This window comes from Cuculus canorus, chromosome 1, assembly GCF_017976375.1.
Source record: "Cuculus canorus isolate bCucCan1 chromosome 1, bCucCan1.pri, whole genome shotgun sequence".
NCBI classification, from domain to species: Eukaryota; Metazoa; Chordata; class Aves; order Cuculiformes; family Cuculidae; genus Cuculus; species Cuculus canorus.
Window position 1 is genome coordinate 81,268,127 of NC_071401.1, and position 23,889 is coordinate 81,292,015.

General features: G+C 37.6%; 1 protein-coding gene across 10 annotated transcripts in view; it reads right to left on the reverse strand.

Moving 5' to 3' along the window:
• Nucleotides 1–23,889, reverse strand: part of SH3KBP1 (SH3 domain containing kinase binding protein 1) — a 229,201-nt gene that overhangs the window by 11,142 nt on the left and 194,170 nt on the right. For all 10 annotated transcript variants that reach the window (XM_054063899.1, XM_054063893.1, XM_054063948.1 and 7 more), the window contains 4 exons: nucleotides 20,904–20,949; nucleotides 17,458–17,538; nucleotides 14,900–15,062; nucleotides 9,677–9,762 (listed from right to left, as the gene is read on the reverse strand). In XM_054063899.1, the coding sequence (XP_053919874.1) occupies nucleotides 9,677–9,762; nucleotides 14,900–15,062; nucleotides 17,458–17,538; nucleotides 20,904–20,949 (376 nt within the window). The remainder of the gene's footprint in view (nucleotides 1–9,676; nucleotides 9,763–14,899; nucleotides 15,063–17,457; nucleotides 17,539–20,903; nucleotides 20,950–23,889) is intronic.

Consider the following 23,889-nt stretch of genomic DNA (forward strand, 5'->3'; position numbering starts at 1 on the left):
TGTTACAGGAAAACAAATTCCTGAGTATCCAGCTTTGTTGCCGTATTACAAGCACCGTACAAAATTACACAATGGAAAAACAAATGAACTAATGAGCATCTGTAATAAACAATGTGCTCTGAAGAACATTTAAATTGATTCCAAGAACTCATGCTTTGCCATCTAGGAAGTAAATGGGATCAGACATCCTTATTCAGCAATATTCTTCCATCTTTGCAAGATAAAAAAAGAAGAAGGAAAAAAGAGACCTCTTTCAATAGCCCTGAAATAGTCTAAGGCTATTGACCTCCAAACGCTTCTCTATTTTTGGAGCAACTCTTCCTATATAGAAACAGTGACCCCACTGTCCTCCACCAGGTATTTCTCTCGTTGCTTTTTTATTGACTGTTGCAACCTATACCCAAGGGTAGGTCACAAAGTCTGTCAATGGCAATTTGGCAGTCTGAAGCCTCAACTATATCGAAGATATCAGCTGAGCCTACAAAGCTTTTAAAGTAAAAAGGAGCTAACATTAGCAGACTGCATAAAACCTATCTAGAGTCCTACAGAATTCAGGGTTTCAGAAGAGGAGAAATGGAAGTAAAAAATTATTTCCATGGGGAAAAAAATGCAAATCTAAGAGCTGGTTTCCAGCAATATCCAGTTTGAAGCTGACATGTAAGATAGCTGAATGACTTGTCATCATTTTCACTACTATGTTACTTTGTTCAGTTGCAGAGCAATATACACTCATCTATAAACATGTGAAGCTCACATACATGAGTACAAGTAGAGGCTGAAGCAACCCTTACATTTGTCCCAGCCACTCTCCCACATAACTGTTTTTACTAATTTTTTCCTCAGCTAATCTTCATCCTGCTAATTTTCCAACAGCATGTGCCCAGCCACACAAGTACCCATGCTGAAGGAAGGATGTACTATCAGTACCAGTAGACTAATAGAAGCCACTAAACATGAGGAGTAGAGCAGACTACTGCTTTAGGGGGCAGCAGACTGGATGAAGTTATCTTGCCTAGGAAGGCTCTAGTGCATAACTGTGTTGTTGCTTCTATTGCAAGCATCACTGTCCCTTCCTCTGGTCCTACAAAAGTTAAGTACCTACACTAATGTGGAGAACAATAAATGAAAAAAAAGTGAAGGCATTAATTCAATGTGTCTCAATAAACAAATGATTACGAAGAATTCGATGTTTGATCAGAATAGTGAAATATTCATGTTTAAATTGTAAAATATATCAATATAAAGAGAGTATGAATTTGTGCCCTTGTGACCCATAAGCACTTACAGATAAAATCTGTTCCATGTATTTTATGAATACCATGAAAGATGAACATTTCTGTGCAAAACTTCTATTATTCGAAATACTGGGTATTCTTCTTTTCCACTTCAGAATGCATTTCTTACAGCTAGAAAAATAAACTAAAGTAGCCTATACCTGATTTTTTTAAAAAGGAGTACAGCAAAGGTTGGAAAGGCTCCACAGGTAGAATCTGCTTCCAGCCCAGTGAAATCACAGCCATTCAGCTGATACTATAAATGAAATTCTATTCCAAGTGTAAGGGAGAACACTTAGTACAATGCTAAAATAGTAAATGCAGTATTTCCATAATGCGCACCCCTCCTCCCCCCCTCCAATTTGTTCTCTTCACTCAGATATGGTTGTCACTCCCAAATCCAGTCTGCATCTAAGGTGATCACCACCCTCCATGGGCTGTGAGATAGTTGTAACCTTCCTACTTACCTATGAGGTATTCATTCAGGAAAATTCCCATTTAGTAAACTGATAACAGCTAAAATGAGGAACAGAAGCACTCAAGAGACCTCTGCCTTACTGTCATCTATACTGTAGTATTGGATTCACTCATATCGGTAATTTGATTATTTTTGGCTGATGGAAAGCAAGGTTATATGCATGTGATTATATCATACTCACAGAGGTCATTAAATGCAGAGATTTTATTTTAGTTTGCATTTCTGTCACTTGAATTTACATACTAAACAAAATGTAAAACCTTCCTAAGCTGGACCAAATGGGAAACCATTAAAAATAAAGTTGGTCTACTGTATTCACAGCCATGCTAATTGCCAGTCAGGCAGCACTGGCATCCAACAGACCTGAACTCTGCACTGGTCCAGGTTTCTCTATGTCTAGTAACAACAATGAGTAAGGAAGGTTCTCTCGAACACATAGAATACAGAGAACACCCGTCAGTTAACAGTGCCACTCCCTACCTAAAAAATAGTTGATACTTCCTCTAGAAATAAACAAATACATTCATCACTATTACTGTCTGACTGACTAAGGCAGTAATTCATTAAGTAATTCATGAGATGAGAAGAAAGATATCAGAGTAATTCTAATATACTAATGTAGTAGACATAATAAAATGTCTGGCTGACTGAGCAAACATATTTAATGAATATGAAAAATGTTCACTCTGCAATAATTATTCGCTGGTATCCTTCCAAGCCAGTTAAGAATAGGACGGATTTTCCCCATTGCTATGTTTATTTGGAGACATGTTATTTAAAGCACAATTATGGTGTTTTTTTAAAAAAATAAAGGTCCAGATCCAGGAAAACAATTATGCAAGGAAAAAGTTCTCAGCTCATTAGAGTTGTACCTTCCTGGGAAATAATTTCAATCCTTTCCTCCTCCAAAAATAAAAGAAAAAGTTAAAAGGTTTTGCTTCTTTCCTCACCCTGTTTGCCCCCTGCACTTGCTATTCTGGAATAAAATGTGGCTAGGCCTTAACTTTATCTTACATTTAGTTTTTTTTAGTCTTTGGGCAAAGTCATTTATACATAATGATGACAGAAAACTTTTTGAATTAGCTGAGGAATTTCACCTTTAGAAAACTGAAATGAAAGGTGATGGATAATAGCAGAATCAAGACATTCAGAATGCTAATGGTCAGGTTTGATAGAACAGAAATACAGCAGGGCTGGAAGAAATGAAGCAAAGGTGGCATTCAATTAATTTGAAGAAGATAGTGTCACAAAAGCCACAGAGATAGATTTCATTTCATAATCATCTTCAATACATTTAAAAGATTGGCAGTAGGCAGGTGAAATGGTATATATATACCGCCATTAAACACAATAATCCTGAAAACTATCAAATGAGACAGAGACTGCAGACTAAATCTTCTGCTTCGATGTCAATTAATGTCATCCAATATACAGCACTAATTAAAAAACAACTCAAACTATAATCCTTATATTACTGAGAATTTTCAGAACACCACAATTATTTTAACTACTTCAAGCGCTTGGATTCTGCTACTGTCTCCACACTGAAAAGCATCATACCCTTCAAGGAATACAGCCATGCTCCCAGCCAAGGTCAGGGGCACAGAATCTCACCTGCAATGAACTGTAAACTCTTTTTGAAGATTTGTGTAACACCCTTTTACCAGGAGGGCTCCCTGGCTGCAGGGTTAGTGTGTTCAGGAGCGTAACAGCAACGTGCCGGTGAGGCCCGTACACCTGGTTCTTTGCTTTGGAGGGAAACAGCGTAGCTCACCTGACTTCCCAGGATAGTCACTGGACAGCCACCTTTCCCGAAGTATATGATTATCTTTTCCCATTTCAACCCTGACCTTTATTGCTGTAATAGCTGAATGTAGAAAGCTTCCATAATGAGCTTTGCAAACCACTTGCCAGTGCCCTCATAAGGATTTTATTTTTAACAATGCAGAAGATGCCAAGAAAGAACTGAAAGGTCAAGAAAACTGAGCTAGAAGAAATGGATATGCTGTTTTCAGGCACCTCAACTTGTCACACTTGGAGAACGATTTAAATTTTTTTTACTGCCTTTTTCTGGACCCTCCAGGGCAAGAGACCCAATGAATTTATATAATGGACTATTAATATATCCCTAATTACAATATCTACAATTCATAACTGTGTTTATGGATGATTTTGTTTCACTGACATAAATATTACAACTTAACTCAGTTGGGTAATTCTGCTCCTTTGCTTCACTCTATTAAAATGAGCATGAATAGTAGCATAGAAGGAAATAACTGGTTTAGGTAGATTTCCATCTTCATTATATGAGTCGTATTTTGTCCTCCAACCCTTATATTTACCAGTATTTTCTTTTTTTCCAACTTTTACTCTGTCTTTTCAGGCAAAATAATTATAATGCCTCACAGTCCGTGATTTAAAGACAAACCTGCTCCACTCCATATGTTTTACTGGAAATATTCTCTATCTTTTTCCCTAGTATGGGCCAAATCTTATTAGATCACTTTTTCTTCCAGAGGCACAGTGATCAGCTCTGTTAACAAATACGAGCACGTTACAGCTCTAGAACAACTGCAAACACAGCTCAAGGAAACATGATATACTGGAGAGTTTTTTTACTTGTTTATTAGATATTTTCAAGTAGGGTATTTTTAACTACCCTTCCAGGCAAGTTAGCACCAGCCCTGAGAGGAGAGACAGAAAAACAGTACGGCTAATAACTTGGGTTCAGCCAGTTTGCCATGATCCACCAGCACACGCTCTGAAGATAGAAGTCTGAAGAAATTATGAAAAATGGACTCACATTAACTGGCTTTTAGGGAATTTCTTATGAAAATTCATACTGACACTATCTGCTTCAGCAGGAATCAATGAAGGCATATGTGCCTTACATTAGCACTGATGAAGATTACTAACTGCCTTCATAAATACTATGCAAAATGTGCAAAGAGCCAGGAAAAATATTGGAAATATATGCCTGCTTGGCTCTGTGTTGGAAGTGCCTGCGCAGCTCAGCCTTTTTGCAAAGTACAGAAACTGCTTCTCATGAGGCTTAACTGAGCCTTTTCAAGTATATATATAAATTTTATTTCCTTGTTGCTTATTCTTTAAATCACTCAGCTTAAATCCATATGATTTTAAGTGCTAGACAATTTCAAAGCAAGCCTAATTTGATATGAAAAATTTGGTTTTAGATTGCAGGATTCCAAACTCTGTGTATGTGTGTATGTATATTTTAAAGACTTGGGATTAAAACTGACTTGTGGAAATAATTCAATAACTCAGTAATTCTCTAGAAGCATTAGGTTTTGGTCCATTAAGCTATTTTATGTGCTAGATGTGTCTGTCATTGCACTGGCCCTCAGACGTAGCAGTCCTTCGTGAAAGTAAAATGGAACACTTAACCTAGAAAGTCAAGTTATGCAACAAGGCATGAATTTAAGCTGTTGAAATCGAAGTAATTCTATATGAGGACTACTCTTTTGTTGGAAGAATGGAACTTACTATCAGTGTAGCATAGTTGCTTTAGAAGTATTGTAAACTAAGCTCAAAAAGCCACTTTCAATCCAGAGCAATTGTTGGTACATGAGATTTTACTACAGATTTAACCCCTGTGATTTAACCACAGCAGCATTGGAGACAAAGTCTTCGGTGACATGACCATGCACTTTCCACTGACAGCCAGTGAGTGCTCCTCAGATTTCTGTTTTGTATTTTTGGCTTTTCTTTCCCCTTTTTCAGATTTGGGAACTATTCTAGCATATTGCTAAATATTTTTGGTTTGTTATATGTAAGGACATCACAATGAAATATATGCATTAAACTTTGCAAAGACACCATCTGTCTGTAAGAACAGGTTAATGAAACCACAGCATTGACAAACAGCACATACAAACTGTACATGTCACTTAATTCACTAAAATTTCTTATGGCACAATGAAATAAACTATAATGATTTCTCATTTCAATGCTTTGGTGCAAGATTTTCTATCACACCGCACTCAATTTCAACTTTTCATTTAAAAAAATCTTTAATAGTGATGTATACACTAGGTGTTCCACTAGCTACTTCTATTTGTGTTTGTTATGCATTGTAAACTAAAGCAAAGACAGGACAGAAAAGAAAAAGTGCCTTACCCTCATGAAATGAAGAAGAGATACCCATGGCAAAAAGATGTATATAGGGAAAGCTGGATGAAAGATGTATGGAAAGTAAAGTAAAGGCATCACTGAAAACAGGGAAAAAGAAAACAAAAGAAGTGAGGAGGAATGGGGAATGGTCCCTCTTAAATAATATATACTGAAGGTCAATTTTCCAATTTTTTTTTGTAAGGATTGTGGAAAGAAGCAAAGGCATGAACAACAGTAGTCACAGCTGCCATTGAGTCTACAATCAGCAGTGATGTTGCTGATCAGGACTTGCTCTTGTCAGTACAGATTGCAAAACTGTAATCAGTGCTGTATTATCATCAAGAAATCTAAATGTCACAACTGCACAATACACTAGTGAAATCAAGCCATGTGCTAACATCCACATAAAAATAACTTCTTATAAATGCAACTGACAGAATGTTATGTACAGGATTAAACTTCACCTCAGCCTTCATCAAGCATTTCTGACTTTCCTAATCAGTAAAGTTGGGTGAGAATTTTTTAAAGGTGTTTTTAAAGGTGTGAGCTTTTCTGGTTAGACAACACTGATCCACTGGTGGAATGTTACTTAGAAAATAATCAGAAAAATGCCATTTCCAAAGCAAGCAATGTTTAACACACTGATCTAGAATAGGGGACCAAGACAGAATACAAGTTTTGGACCTGGATTCCCCAATTCTCCTCTACATTTAATTGTTGATGGAATTACTGATTTTGTCATCGCTGATCACTTGTTTGGTTTTGGGCAGATGGTATATGGAAAGACCCTGTATGTTCTCCTCCTTCATCATAAAGGTTTTGGTCTCTTCATGATAAGGAAAAGGAAACAACTTAGAAATGCTTAAAAAGGTTTCACAGCATGGAAAGCTACTCTGCGTCCAGCTTGAGTAGGATTTGCTTTTATAACCCAAACTGTCTCTCCAGCGCTTTTGTACACTCCCGGCTTTGAATGAAAGACCTTTCAACTACAGGGCTGCAGAAGCAACAGCTTTTATCCAGCAAAACATCGCTAGTACAAAAAAGCCAGGAGAGTGCTGTTGTATTCATTTTCAGTCCACAATTCACTATCAGTACTTAGCACAAGCATGAAGAGGGTGAGGCAACTTGCAGCTGACTACTGCCTTTTCCTCTGTCCTCTCTGAGAGCTCTAAGTGCCTGAGAATTGTGTTGGGACTAACGGAATAAAGAGGAGCCCAGTAACCAGAATGGTCATTCCACTGAGCTGCTGCGAAGACCATCTAAGTTCTGTTTTCTTGTAAGTTTACTTGTAAGTCTCACCGTGTCTGCCACATAGGTCCACTGTAATTGGGGGTGTGAATTTGGATTACAGAAAGACATCAAATAACTAGATTTAATCAGATCCATTTTGACTGGAAGGATGAACCTCAAAGAAGCTGAGGCTGTCCTCTCCACAGAGTATATGAGATTGGGGCAACACTGGTAACACATATCACAGTTAAATATTATCTGGACTCACACTGCCCAATCCATCAGTGCTTAGGAATATACTAGGACCACTCCAGTCACTCATCCATCTTTTTTACTAATAACTCATTTGGCCACAAGATTTCTCCAACCTCCAACAGATTTTTCTGGGGGTTGGAACTAGATGATCTTTAAGGTCCCTTCCAACCCTAACTATTCTATGATTCTATGATCTTTGTCTCTCTGCCCACCTTAATAGGAACCCATTGTTCTCTCTGTCAATAAATAAAAAATCTAACACATTTATCATAAATCTTTGCAGTTACACTGCCCTATAAACTGTCCTGAACTCCAAACTGCCACCATAGTAAAAGACATCCACTATGAATCATTTTGGCTTATTAAGTTTTAATTTATTGTTTTCTTCTCTCTTAAAAGGCTGCTTATTTCTTTAACAGTATTTTACACAAGCCATAAGAGTCTCTTGAAAATTCATATCAGTTATGATCTTTGGGTCCACTTTCATTCCAAAATCATAATTTATTTCTTTATTCCTTTAACAAGTTGTCTAACAGGCTAGAATGACATGATTTGCCCTTGTAAATGCCATTCGGGTTTGACCCTATCAAGTTATACTTGTCTAAGTATTCACACTACTTTATCCTTGGGCTCAATAGGTTCCCCTTGTTAATGGTAACAAGAGGTCATCAGCTAAACCCTTTGCAATATGCTGTGTATGTAGTTTGGTTTATGGACTCCTGTTTGATCTTATTCTCCATTAAAAAAAAACCAAAACAACACCAAAAAATCCACCTAAGTTTTGGAAATGAACAGAAATTATTAAAAAAAAAATTTTCTACCTATCTTTTTATAGGTTGTTTTAAAAATATCCAAAAACCACCCACAGAAAACACTCTAAGCTTTTATCCTAGCTGTGTTTCCAAGGAAAACAGCACAAGGATTAAAAAAGTTTGCTTCCATCAGACCACTACATGCTATTTGCAGTCATAGCTTTCTCCTTCAAGTAAGCAAAAGCTTACATGTTTTGAAGGCAACTTGTGAACATGAGCAACAAACACTAAGTGGTAGAGTTCAACTGTATTTCCGTGCCATTCCACTATATTAATCTCTACAATAAAAATGTTAATGCAATATATCACAAGCTTGTAACTTTCCGTGTTATCCCAAATGAAAATCCGGAAAAAACATACTACTTGCTTCTCCAGAAGAATGTTACTACCAGAAACCATAGCAACAGTAGAAGGGTACAAAAAAAGCAGACTTATGGATGCTGAAAGGCTCATAAACCTGTGTGAAATTAATTTTGCATTTTCTTGTTACATTGCAATTAAACCCCATCTTAAATGTAAGCTATGCTTTGAAGTCCAAAGAAAAGGCAGGTTTGGCTTTTTAAAGTATACTGTTTTACAGAAATGTTTTACTAATAAAGCAGTCTTGGTAGAAACCACTGCACTGAAGTAACATTTAACGCTGCCAGTGAAAGGTAGTAATGCTTACACATTCAGGGTACCCTGGTTCTGCCTTTCACAAAAACAGGTCTTCCGTGGCACAGCTGCGACTGCGGAGCAGAGTGACAGCAGCAGCTGTCATTGGTGGATTTCTAAGTAGAGGTAGAAGATGGCTGTCGCGGCTTTTGCTTACAGCCCCGAGACAAGAGTCAGAGCACCTTGCTTTCCAAGTGCAACTTACTGCAGCACCCACCCCAGCAAGCATCTCTCCTGCACTGCAAAACTTGGGAAGAAAGGAGAGTGAGAGAAGACAGAAACATAACCTATTGTTACTCCTTTCCAGGTGATTTCCTGATTAAACTGTTTGTGTTGTAGCAACACAAATAAGAGAAATTCAGACTTCTTTTATTTGGTGTTTTCTGTAAAATTTATTCAAATTGGCCTCAGTTTGGTCTCTAATCCTTTGTATTGGAAAGTGTAAAGATTACTAACTGCATCAAATCCACAGTCTTTAGCAGTATTAAAAATATGGGAGAACTAATATTACATCTGTTAAACAAGTATGACTTACTAACATTGGCCCTCTCACTTTTCTCCAAGTTTTAAACAGAAATAACAAAAATCCTCCTACTTAAGAGAGCTCACCATTCCATATTCCTTTTTAAAATTTATTTTTAAATAGAAAATCCTAACAAAACTTTTAAAGTAAAGCAGAAATGATCCTTTAATCCTGCAGTTAAAAACTGAAATAAATGCACACTCACAGATATTGCCAAACCCTCAACCTGCCTTTTGGATCATACAAACATCACTAAAAAGCAGAAATTTACACCATGAATTTCTTAGGCAAACTATATATAAAAAGCACTGTAACTTACCGATGTCATTGCTTCTTTCAGAGGAGTCTTTCTCTAGAGTGCCGGATACTGTACTGCCCACTAATTCCACTTTTGGACTATCACTCCTGCATTTGGATCAAGAAGAGAAGATATTTTATTGGAGTTTTTGTGTGGATTACAGTAAATTGATAGCTAATTCACAATTAACAATGAGAGAGCAAAGTATTCTTCCTTTGTAGCACCACAGTAATAGTAATGTGTCAGAGAGAGCAATCTCCAGTAAGCAGACATGCTGTATGGATTAACCTTATCTCATTTCTTCTTACACCTGTCAAAAAAGCCTATTTTAGACACCGTAGCGTCCTGGATAATTCTTCAGTTGTTCACAGCATCTCATATGAAAGAGACCTAAGGGCAAAGGGACATTCTTCAATGTCTTATTTATAATTTTTCTAATTAATTGGCTTGCATAAACTATAGTGATGGACTATCTAGAATACTGCAGAAAGAGAGAGAACCTCAAGCTAGCATCATGGATTTCAGCAGTTCCTAGTGTTTACTCACAAATCCAGCTCCTCCACTATGTTTCTCCACACTGCTTATAAGTTTAGACTATGAATATTGTTTCCACAGGTCGAAAGAACCAAGATCACCTAGTCTGATATGTCTTTGGAACAGGCAAGTGTCAAGAGTTTTAACACTTTATACAGAAAAACTATTTTTAAATCAAACAGATCAAATCCATGCAACATAAACATTCTTTCTTCATAGAATTTTCTATCCCACAACTGCTGAAGTTTACTAAAATAATTTGACTATTGGAACAATTGATTAAAAAAGGGCCAGAGGTAGGCAAATAGCTCGGCATTGCACAGGTCAGACGACAAATCCCTGTGACATTCACTGTGGTGATAACAACAGTTCAATTAATACAATAAATTGTAATTACCATCATTATCAGGTTGCCTAACAAATATAATAGCTTTTTCCACAATGACTACTCCCAGCATAGCATTGTAGCAATTACAATGTACGTAAGGTACCCTAATTATGGGTAAAAATACAGATCTGTCCCTGAAACAATCCAGGCAGATGTGCATTTCTATGAACAGCAATAATTAGCCATTGACAGTAAAATACATAGGAAGCTCCTGAATCTCGTTGATTTTTTAATTTGTCTCTGCTTTTGATGCCATAAGCTGATGACAGATGGCCTGAACCTCAACTCATGGCAGCAGTTTACAAGCAAAATACAAAGTGGCTGGAAACCATATTTCAGGCTTCGGGAAGGCTATGATAAAAAGCCTGAAAATTTGTGTTAAAAAAATGGAGGAAGTCAAAGATTAGGTGAACATATATCCAGTTAAACTCTGTGGTAGGATAACAAGTATTCTATGAACTAAAAAAGACTGACAACCAGTTTATGACCTCAAAAACAAACTAGTTTTACACAGCTATCAATACGGCAGGCAGTCTGCACTAGGAAGGAAACAGAAGAAATTTAACACATTCCCAGAAAAATGTATTAATTGGCAAGATGATGAATAAGAGTATTCTCTAGGTAATCTACCTGATCAATTAGTTTTCTTATCTTTTTTCTAAAAAAAGTCTTTAACTTTTTAAAAACGTGCTTATGTATTTGTAAATCTATAAGAAGCAACATAGTTTCTTGGCTGACATGGCAATGAGCATCTGACTGCATCTGACTGCTCATCTGTTTTGCAGACATATATTTCCCAGCAAACTAATAGTACCATGTGAGATGGAAGTGCTCTATGCAATGTGTGAGTACAGTTTTGGAGGAGATTCTTAGGATGGTGTGATTTAGGCCTGAAAATCACATGTACCAATTGACTATAAAAGGGACCAAGATATATAACAACCCCTCAAAAATCCCAGCTCTGTTGTCAAAAGAATCAACAGGCTGATTATGCCAATCTACGTCCATATTGTGAAAAGGAGTGGAGCCATCCCTTCTTGGTCACAGCACCTCCATTCTTCCACTCGTGCTCATGCAGATAGGCTGTCAGCTTGATCAGACAGATGATCAGCCTGAAAGAAACCCCACACTAATAGAAATCTCACTGCAAACTGATAAAGTGCCATCTGGAGCAACTCCCTGACCCATATGGCTGAACGGCTGTACAAACGCTGGTGTTAACATAAGCTAGGCTGCAAGAAGGGGCTGCCAGGAGAGGGAACCAGCCTCTGTTATCATCAGCATGGACACAGATTGGCTTGCACTGATTATAAAAATGAACTTTCAGTAGGTCTTTATGGTTTACCTGCTCCACAGAATTGACTTATTGCTAAATTGTATAATCACAGGTAATTCTAAATAAACTATGAAGCCTTTCGAGCAAATTAACAGCTATTCTCTGTTCCACAAGGTTTTTGTTTCTCCTGTTCTCCTTGAGGATGTACTGTGCCTCCAAGGAGGAAGGATTATACTTAAATGAAAAAACAATTGTCACCACAAAAAGTCAGTGAGATGCATAAGACGCAAACTACTTACTCAGAACAGGAAAAACATCCCTCTTCTACTAAAGAGCAGCCATGGAAATCTCATGGGACACATCTGATAACTACAGCGATTTTTCCTTCTAGGATCATGTACTGGTTTTGTCTGGGATAGAGTTAACTTCCTTTAGTATTCTTTATAGCAGCACACGTGGTGCTAAGTTTTGGATTTGTGCCGGAAACAGTGTTGATAACAGGGATGTTTTAGTTACTGCTTTAGTTACTGCTGAACAGTACTTACACAGAATCAAGGCCTTTTCTGCTTCTCATACCACCCCACCAGACAGTAGGCTGGGGGTGCATAAGGATTCGGGAGGAGACACAGATGGGACAGCTGACCCCAACTGACCCAAGGGATATCTCATGCCATAAGACATCATGCTCAACATCATACTAAGGGAAGAAAGAGGAAGGGAAAACTTTTGGAGTTATGGTGTCTGTTTTCCCAAGTCATCATTACACATGATGGAGCTCTGCTTTCCTGAGGACAGCTAAACGTCTGGTTGCCAATGGGAAGTAGTGAATGAATTCCCTCTTTTGCTTTGCTTGTGTGTGCCGCTTTTCCTTTACCTATTAAATAGCCTTTATCCAAACCAATGAGTATTTCTCACTTTTACCCTTGGGATTCTCTCCTCTATCCCACTGCGGGGGGAGTAAGTTGGCTGGCCCTCAGGGTTAAACCACAACAGGCTGGCAAAAATTCCATTGGTTCAGTTTCTGTTCTAATTGCTTTTGGTCTGAAATTCTAGAAATGGATACCAGCAGGTCTTAAAAATATTTATTATCTTATTACACTGAATTAATTTAAAAAGAAAACACCTTTATTGAAGTGATCATTTCCATTAGAAGTTTCACATTTCTTAATTACTCAAGCAATTAAAAGTCTATTCCATGGATTATTTCATTATATGAACATTCTGCTGTCTTCCTATAAGACACTATTACAAGTTAGAGCTTACCAGACAGAACAGCTACATGAGATAAATCCATTAATTTGAATTAGCAGATAAAATAATTAATAGGGAAACTGGTAGCACTGTGATCATCAACATGTGATCATCAACATGTATCACTATCATCTTAAAAATCACCTTTCTAAGTTTTAATCTAACTACTGTTACAAGTAAAATTCTTTTAAATGTAGTGGTATTTGATTAAAAAAAAGCATTTTTTTTCTGTGCTAGACATGGAATTTGGACAGCTAAAAACAAAACAGGGTTACCGTTCAGATCTGCTTTTTCACTTTGTTAACTTGAAACTGAAATAGCTTTAAAAATGCATGGTTTATTTATACAATTTTCTATGTAGGAAAAAAGAAAAGCAGAAGAGCAATAAAACACCCCTCCACAACTCTAAATGCTTAAAATATTTATAATACCTTTAAAATATTCCAGGCAAAGGAGAGAACAAAAGACTAGCTACCCCTTGCATATCCAGACAGTGAGTTGAACACTAGAGTATTTATTGGTCTTGCCAAGAAGACATCACTTAGCTAAATATAAAGTTCATCGCAAACACTTGCTTTTCCAGCTTGCCCAAGTGACCAACAGGTCTCAATTATATTTTAGAACAATTGGGTAAGCATGTTCAAAGCCCAGGAGACCAAAAGAAGCTGTGGCAGTAGCACCTAGATAGAAAAGTAAGTTCTCAGAGTGCTTTGCACAGTCAAAGATGAGACCGGCAGCATAAGGCAAACACTGTTTTTTTTATTTCGTGTGTCTCGGGCTTCACTCTGAGGGCATTTGCTAAGTGATTCATATGCGGAGAACTGAGAGGAATCAACATCTAGGATTTCTATTTTATTCTACTCTACTCTATACTCCATTCTGGTATTTAATTCACCATTAGTATACTTGAACTCCAGTAGTTCAATGGCAGCAAATTTTTCTAATGGTACAATAGTAAAATTATGTCTATGTTTATATTCTAGTATTTCTGCAAGATCCCAAGCTTTCTTATTTTAGGCAATCACTTTTTTTCTGGGTTTCACCTATCCACTATGCATAAAGGAAGCCTACAGTGCACAATCTAAATGATTACTAATGTGGCCATTTAGACTTGATTATGACTGCAGGCAAGGCCTTTAATCCCTGATTTTCCAAGCTCTAGCACAAATTAAATGGAGTTGTGTTGGCAAGTTAAATTTCTCAGTGCTCCTCAAAGGCTGTAACCACCTCTGATGAAGTGTGTCACGTAACTATAAAGTAACAACCAACATTTGAACATAAATACTTGACAGCAGTGTTCTGCAGTGGAACCAGCTTAAAGAACATACTACGAAGACGCATGGATTTTGCTAAAAATTGATCTAAAATGATCAACGAAAACAGACTGAGACCAAGCTGACTGTATTTGAAATGTGCCTTGTCTAATGCCGTTCCTCAGTACAATCCAAGGTTTTGCACTGACAGTGCCCTGGCTAAGCTGCAATAATTAGAGGTAAACTAAGAAAGACATCAGCACAACATACCGATGCAGGTATTTCCCACATGTTCTGCAGTGGAAACTATGATGTTGCAGTAACAGTGTGTTCATCATTAGAAATGAACAAGTCACGAACATTCTATGCCTGTTATTTCTGAGACTATAATTATGATGCAGCCAGATAACTAGAAGGTTTTTCTTTCTTTTTTTTCTTTAAATACAGTTTATTGTTAAATAAATTGTGAAATTAACTGTAAAGCCTAAATTCTTTAAATGAGTGTTTTTTCAACTAATTCCGAAACAGAGGGAAAACAATACCTTGTATGAGTCGCAGGCACAACTGGTCTTTCTGGTCGTCTTGGGGGCAAGGTACCAGGTCTATTCACAGAGTTAGCTTTGGGTGGCCGAGGTTTCTTCGGAGGTATAGCGGGAACTGAAGGCTTCTGCAAGTCTAACTGTTTTTGCTCTCTCTCTGATCTTTCTTTAAATCAATTATTTCCAGGAAAAAAAGACAACACAGATATTATTAAGCGGAATTCATTAGCACTCAAAAGTCTACAACTAAAAATGAAATCTTCAACTGTAGATACACAGTATACAAAGACAAAAAGTATCTCCTTTCCACTTCTGTCCTAAATCATTCCTTATTTGAACAAGTTTACTACAAATTAGTTGTTTGTCCTGCCTGACTATTCTGCCTTTAAGTCCTCAAGGCCGAAATATGTGTACAGCATCTGAATGAGAATGTTATTTTTCATTTTAGTAACTTACTGATTCCTGGGTATAAAATACTAAGCATGGCAGAAGACTACATACCATACAGAACAATTTCCCATGAGCACAACTTATATCTAATTCTAATATAAAACAATATTCAGTTAAGAGGTCACAAAAACAATTATGATGGATATTTTAACATCTCTTGAACAAACAGAGAAACACCAAAAAAAGTGTGTTTCAAGTGAAGTACAGTTAAATGAAATACAAGCATTAAAATTTAATGATGTTTGGCAGGATATAAACCCCTTGGAAAAAACAGATCTTTTACTTAGGTTTTTAAGCAGAGGCTTATACGGTGAATTTTTCAGCTTGCCAATGAAAAATTGGATCATTTGGAGAACTGATTATGCATAGTTAGAAAGTGCCACAATACTAGTATCCAATGCCAACACACAACACCTGTGAGTACGTAAAGTACAATACACATGAATAACACTTGCAAATATTATGATCTAAATTCATAATACAAAACAAACATGTAAACATGCTTGCCACACCATAGGAAACGTAATTCTTCTTAAAGGACAGAGCTCTCGAAGGGACTTAAATTTCACTCTCTGTATCCTACCATGTCAATACCTCACTTGCCTTCTTCTACAATATGTCGTGATTATTACACTTCTGTATACACTTAAGAAATACTGGGAATGTTACAAGGTATTACTTAATGAGTTCTCAATTTCAGTCTAAGAGGACTGGAAATAAATTGCCAGAAAGACAACCCACATTAGATTTGGAATAGTCCAGTAAGTTACTGTTGTTCACAGGCACACACCCTTTTTCAGCTCACTTTCAGTTGATGAAATCATTGGGTCCTCTGTAACATTGAAACTTTTTCAAGGTGTTGTGTAATTTTTACACACTTATTCCTATGACAATTTATACTGCATCAGTGTCAAAGAATCTAAACTATGTATGAGGGATGGGCCAGGCCCGTGAAATGAAACAAAGTGTTAAGAACGTTCCTGTGCCACCCCTGCGGCCGCAAGGAACAATTCCTGCCACTCCTTAGTACTCCAGAAACGTAGGCATGACTCCTGTGGCCTCTTTTACAGATATTTACACCCTGGGACAGTAATGTAATTAAATTTCCGCTACTGTTTTGACAGTTGGCTTTGTAAGTCCAAAAATGGAAAGCAAAGGGGTTTATTGCTAAGACAGCCATGAGAGGTAATGCACATAACCAAAAGTAAACATATGCAGATCAAAGTGCTAAGCCACTAGTCAGATTGCTAAGACATATACACAAAACCAGATTTTCATGCAAAGTCTGAATGTTCTGGCGCTAAATCATAACTGCATATCATACACCCATTCATGTGCACACATGTGTCTCTCACAAGGCACAGACACTAAAAAGTTAAGAAATCCCATCAATAAACTTGTTGATAGAATCTAATAGTCCACTTAAACGTATCAAACTTGACACCATCTTAAATCAGAGAATTAATATACTATTTTCCCCAAACTATCTAGAATGCTTAATGAACACAATGAAACCATTACAAGTTTCATCGGTTTGTCACTGCTCTGTGTGGTCCTGTGCCTCACTTCTTGCCACATTCAAACATGGCTTTGAAGACAGAATTTTTTCATCTCTTCACAGGCCTGCCTATGACTTTTGCGACTATGATAACAGGGTGATTCATAAGCATTAATGACTATAGCTTTACAAACCCCCTCTGTGATGCAGAAAAACCACCACCGCTGCTTTTAACTGGAGAACCAAATGAAGGAAATGTTAAGAAAAAAGTATGCCCTAATCTGGGCTATCTCACTTGATCAAGGATCTGGGTTTTACTGAGCACAGAGCTTCAGATGGCATTTTATGTCCTTAGAGCACATTTCCCCTTGACATCAGCTGAGACCATAAGTACTAACGGCTCTGGATTGTTACAACTGAATATCCCGAATTTAGCCCAAAAGCAACAATAAGATCCTTGCCAAAATACATATCATTACAGGCCTATCAGACTGGGAAATAAACATCAAACAATACACTTAATGAAAACAGTGTCTCGGAAATCAGGATGTGCATCAAATTCCACTTCCCCATCTCTCTCTCCACAAAGTAAGCAGGAAAGCACATTTCATACCTTTTTCTTCCGTTCGATTAGGAAGACATTCTGGCCTTTCAGGAGGTACCTTTTTGATTTCATGCTTTCGATCTGTGGTACCTGTCAAAGGAAGGAAAATTTGGAATTCTGAACAAGCTAACAAGCCAGCACGTAAGGCCACAGAAGACTTAATTCTGCAATTTTTTATGCTTTTTACATTCTCCTACTTTGAAAGTGTCTTGCTAAAACGGAACATATATCTAGTCTCAAGTATTTGTTTACACCACAATGACAAAAAAGGCAATTGGATGTTCACATTTTCACAGTCAAGTTCATACTTCCCAAAGAGAACACCTCAAAATGATGGCCTCTTTCAGATTACCCCATGAAAAAAATAAAATTCAACAACTATAGATCTTTAAATGTGGACAGGTATTTAAACTTCATAGTTCTTTACCATTGTAGGCATACTTAACTGAAGAACAATTCAACAGTGTAGAGATTCATCAGGAATAAATGAATTTGGCACTTCTGCCAAAAGAATACTTACAATATAGATTAACACACAGGGCTTATTTTACAGTAATTTAGACACTCCTTTTTTTCACCTCTAGTACTAGCTGTTCACTTCCACGTATTAGAAGGATGAAAATAATAGTACTGAGAGTATTCTGCGTGACTAATTCAATTGACAGCTTTTGGCCTGAAGGTATAAGCCTCTGCCTTCTTCTGCCCTTGTACTAGAGACTCTGACATACTGACTTCTGCTGCTATAAGGAATATGGGAATTTGTGGCACCAACAATGGGAAGATTTTGCAAAAATTTCCTGGCACATGCAAGATTCAATCTTCTAGTCCCCATATTATAAGAAATTATAAGAAATTTGCTGGTTTATTGGTTTCACTGCATTGGCTAACTACTAGGTGCTAATACCATTTCAGCTTAGCAGTGCTGAAAACTGCTTTAGGTAATAGTACTTCAATTGCAGTAGAAAACATCCAAGAAAAGCAAAGGAGGCAGGGAACACAAGGCAATTTTTTGCTTCAATCTATTTTATTACATGCAGTTCTCGAGTATTTTTACATTTTGTGAATGTGCTGTCAGAACACTCTTCTGCAGCTGGTTCCTAGAAAACAGTACTCATCAGTGAAAATTGCTCATCAAAGGTGATCACCGACCATTGTTTCCTTCTACAATTGTGCCATTGTACAGGCAGCATATGTATCATTCATCATGTCAATAAATAATACTGAATTACCATTTATCAGTTGGATTCAATGATCTTAAGGGTCTTCTTCAATGTAAATAATTCTGTGATTCTATGGAAAATTCTCCTGAGAGGAGAAACAGTGGCTAGAAACCAATTAAAGCCTTTCTAAACACGAGTCATGCAAAGCACAAGTCAACATGTTGATAATCTTGCATGTACTAGAAAAGAAGAGACACAATTCTATATACCTAACTGCAGTAAGATTAACAGTCATCATTAACACACAGAGACACATTCTCAGGCTATCTCTAAAACAATGACCCTACAAACATTTAGGAGCTCCTTGGCTCAGGTGTACTCCCTATTTGGGCTGTGACTGACAAATTAATCAGTACCCAGGCAAACACCATAATCTTGCCTTAGCTGACAGAAGGTCACCTGCAAGGAAACTCTGTGAATTCCACACCAGCTCCCACAGGGTCCCAATAGAATGCTCCCATCCTCCAGTCCAGATGCAGGTGAATTGCCTTCTGCTTTTCAATGACTATGTAAAGGACTCACGCTCCTAACTTTGGTTCTCCAGTTTTCACTTTACTTTGTAAAGTAGCTCAGCACAGAAGGCCCTGGCAGTCTACTGCTGTGCAGAATTTGGAAAAACAGCAAGACTTCTAGCTGTATTATAATATAAACTTGACAACTCATATGTGCCACTTGTACTACAACGATCAGTTCCAATTCTCTGCTATGACTTTATGCAATAGAAGACAGTGATATTTAATTATTTAGGCTGCAAATGACAGTTCTCCATTTGTTCATCACACTATGACTGGTTAAACACGCATAAACATTACTGGAAATTGTTACCTACAATCAACAGTAAGGCCTGACACAGGGATGTGGAAAAGTACAGTGTTATCTCACTAAAGTGAATATTTTTCAAAGTAGAGGGTGTCAGGATGGTAATAAACATAGGATGATTTTCTCCTCTAAATACACACCAGAAGAAACTCTTGTGCACAGTCAGCTAGGACTTGTCAAAGACTGAGTAAGAAAGCCAAGAACAGCAATAGCCTTGGCTTTGCCATAGACTCAGATGACCTCAATTAAATTGCCTGCATCCTTTATGCATCCATTTTTCCTTCTGAAAATGGACACATTATCTGGCTATGGTGATGCAGCTAACGTGTTGGACACAAACAAGTACAAACGTGTTAAAAGTATTATTCTCTAATTATAGAAGTATAAATTGAAAGAAACACAATGTTTTATAGAGCTTTTCCAACACATGTCAGGCAGTTTACATCAGTTGTCACTAAGGAATTTTTAGTATGTAACCACCGCTAGATGGCAAAGTTATACTGTTCTCTCTGGACACTGTTACTCACTGATCCTAAAATCGAACGTGTGTATTTAGGAGTCTCACGATAGAGTGGAACAAGCCATGGGCATCAATAAGCAAACCAAATATTTATAGTCATGATTCTGTAGTCAAAGAACTGCTTGACAAATTCAAACTAGTCAAATTATAACCTATTGATTCACAGTAAGTTGTACACTGGTGTAACTTGTTCTTCTATTAATAGATAAATACCAGAACAGAGAGGGAAATTTACCTTTTAAAGTACTGAAAGCTGGAACTGACCACAGTGACAAGAAAAATAATCTGGCTAAACTGGACATGTTCGTTTTATTTTCTTAATGTGCACCAGCAGTGGGGGAAGTGGCAGTGTTGCTGCAGAATTTCAACAAACTAACTGGAGTTAAAGGATTAAAGAATTCCATAGTTACGTTTCCATCACAACTGCAATACAAATGAAAACTCTGAGAGCATCCAGTGCCTTGTGATTTGTGATTTTACATGAATCGAACAGGAATTTGGTTTCTGAGGTGTGAACTATCACGTGTCTAGATACTTTAATTGTTTCTAAGTTTCACGGAAAAAAAATCTCACAGCCACTTTTAAAAATTTATATTAAGAGATCATTTTAAAACTACAAATGGAAGTGGTTTTGGCTTTCAGTATTTATACACAATTCAGTCAAGCATATTCCAAAATCAGCTATGCCAGCACTCATCTGCTGGAAAACATAATCAGCTCCTTAGCACACCACAGTCTTTCATGGTAATCACCTTTTTGCAATTTGATTCTGACTTATTAGTTGTTCTCTTAGAGACCTCCCACTTATCAATTTTAACACAGATGATTTCTATATAAATTTGAATACACATAATTTAGACTGATATGTGCTCACTGACATGCACGCTACACCTTACCTTGTTTGATGACAGGAGCTGATGGAGGTGGTGGTTTCTTCGGTCTCTAAAATTTAAGCACAGAAGAAAACAGAATGCTTCAAAATGCCTGTAAATCTCATTCATACAAAGGCTGGAGTTAATCGTACATTGCTTAACATTAATAATGACAAGACTTGCGACTACAGATCTGCCATGTACTTCCCTGAAATAACTTCATTAAAATGAATTTGAAGAGAGAAAATAGCATTGACAAATAAAATGACATTTTTCTACTTTTGCAGTTGAAATGCCTTGCTGAGGAGGAAAAAAAAAGTCCAGTTTCTGTGCTTTAAGATTAGAGAAATACATGACCTTTGGTTTACTGAAAAAACCTATTTACTTAAAACTTAATCTTATTTAAGATAACTTTTAACCATTTTTGGAAAAAAACCCAAACACATAAATGGGGCAAAAATGCAGAACATGGGAAATGCTGCAAATGTTAAATTTTGTTCACTCACTATGACACATTTACAGCTCCAGTTGTGAAAGACAGTTATCAGAGTTGTTGATGTTTGGCAAAATGAAATAATTCCAATCAATCTGTACAATCTACTTTTTCTTTCTCTGTTATGACCATTATCCTAATAGATCTGTAATGTTGTGGCTGAGAAAATCAGTGCCAGAATCATTTCTCTCCACCTGCAGGCTAGACAAGGAGTGGCTTTCCTTCTGTGTCAATGTGTATGCGAACACCCCATTCTCCCCCTGCCCTAACCCCGTCCCATACTGGCATTCCGCATATAAGAAGTCTGGCACAAAAAAACCCTGAGACTAATCCTGTAGCTTGTGAACCAAGAGTAGGAAGGAAGAGAGAAAGAGATGGTTATAGAACATGTTCTAGCCTGTCACAGTGAAACAAGGCTCAACTTGATCACTTTAGTCAGTACAAGAGGACACATGGTCAAATACAGACATTTTCTTACACCCTCAGCTGGAAAATGTTGGTGTGCAGGAGTGAACAGCAACTTAACATCAAGCCTCTTGTGAAACTGAAGAAATCCATAATAGAAACTTTTCAATTATTAACTGAAGCTTACAGTGGAGAGATCCCAAAGATCAAGTCAGTGCTCAAAGAGAACACATATTTTGTCAGTAGAAGCAAAACCGACAAGAGATCCTCCACAGCCTTTCAGAAAATCATCTGCAGAATTGCTTGGAACATTGGCAGCATCATATGCAGCTGTGCGCCAACTCAGAAGGGAACTATTTGGAAGGTGATCATAGCTGATTTTCTTAATTTGTTAAATAAAAAGAATTACAGAAATAGTCTCAGTTTTTGTGTGTCGGACCTCATATATCTTGGAAGGAATACAAAAACAAAGGGACCACCAAGCCAGATCAAACAACATACGTTATCTCTCACTCTTAAAAAGAAAAAAAAAATACTGAGAATAAAACCTGAGTAAAAGTTAATAACTGTTTTCTTCATATGTGCATCCTTTTTTTTCTGAGAATGATCTTCTTTCCTTTGATCACAATCATTGTCACTACCCTGCCTGCTATGCAACACTGCGCATATCTTGTGGAACTACCTATAAGATAATGTTTCTAGATATACATAGCTTTCCCAAACTTCAATCAACCATTTAGGCTGATATTTTCTATAAAACTTGTGTGGACTTTTTTCTCCCTATTATTTTCTACATATCTGCCAAATGGCTCATCAGCTTTCAAGAAAGATCAATTGTTTTGCTAACTTGCAGCAACCAGTTCGGCCTCTGCCCATGAACTCACAAGTCTTGAGTGGCCTGAATGTTGACAGGGAGCAGGTTTCCTGTGAAGCCTGAGCCCTTGCCACTCACCCTTCCTGGGGATCTCTCTCAATTCTAGCAAATGAGTTCATCTCTGGAGAAAAAAAATACCAGTTTTACACAGACTAACTGAGCTTAAATCTCTGAAGTTGTCACCCTGCAAGCTTTAGGCTACTCCTATGACCTTATCCTAACCAGATCACCTCCCATCATCAACCCAAGAAAGCTGTGGCCAAGAAGTCAGGAGCTCAGAACGATCTTCTCCAGCCTGGCTGCCATGGGCCATCATCCATGAAGACTGAGTCCCTTATACTCTCAGAGACACTTCCGCAAGAACTTAGGCAACATAGTACAAGTTTTAAAAGCAGAAAAGTACAGAAAAATGTGGAAAGGAAAGAAGCCAGGTACAATTAATATCTTGTAGTAGCAATCGGGGGATTGGTTGATAATGGTTGAGCAGTGAAATAGTTGGTGCCGGGGACCCAACAGCGTAACATATACATTTCGTGTTTTATTCTGAAGTGGTGTGAGCCTAATCCCATCAACTGTCCATGTTAGCAGTTGGAATACGAGGTGCGCTTTTTTGGTACATTTTTTGTCTTACTTCTTATCTCAATCGAGTCTAATTCATGTCCCCCGAGAACTGTCTTCAAGTCAAACCAAAGCATATTAAGCAGTGACAGCCAATATGGTTTCACTAAGAACAAATCATGGCTGATGAATTTGGTGGCCTTCTATGATGGGGCTACAGCGCTGGTAGATAAGAGAAGAGTAACTGACATCTGCTTGGACTTGCACAAAGCATTTGACACTGTCTCATATGACATGCTTGTCTTTAAATTGAAGAGACATGGATTTGATGGATGGACTACTCTGGGGATAGGAAATTTGCTTGAGAGTCACAGTCAAAGAGTTATGGTCAATGGCTCAACGTCCAAGCAGAGACCAATGAAAAATGGCATTCTGCAGTGGTTGGTATTGGGACTGGTGTTGTCTTTGTCAGAGACACAGACAGTGCGATTGAGTGCACTCTCAGCAAGTTTGCCAATGACACCAAAATGTGTGGCATGGTTGACATGCTGGAGGGAATGGATGCCATCCAGAGGGACCTAGACAGACTTGAGAGGTGGGCCTGTTCCAACCTCATGAAATTCAACAAGGCCAAACGCGAGGTCCTGGGTTGGGACAATTCCAAGCACAAACACAGGCTG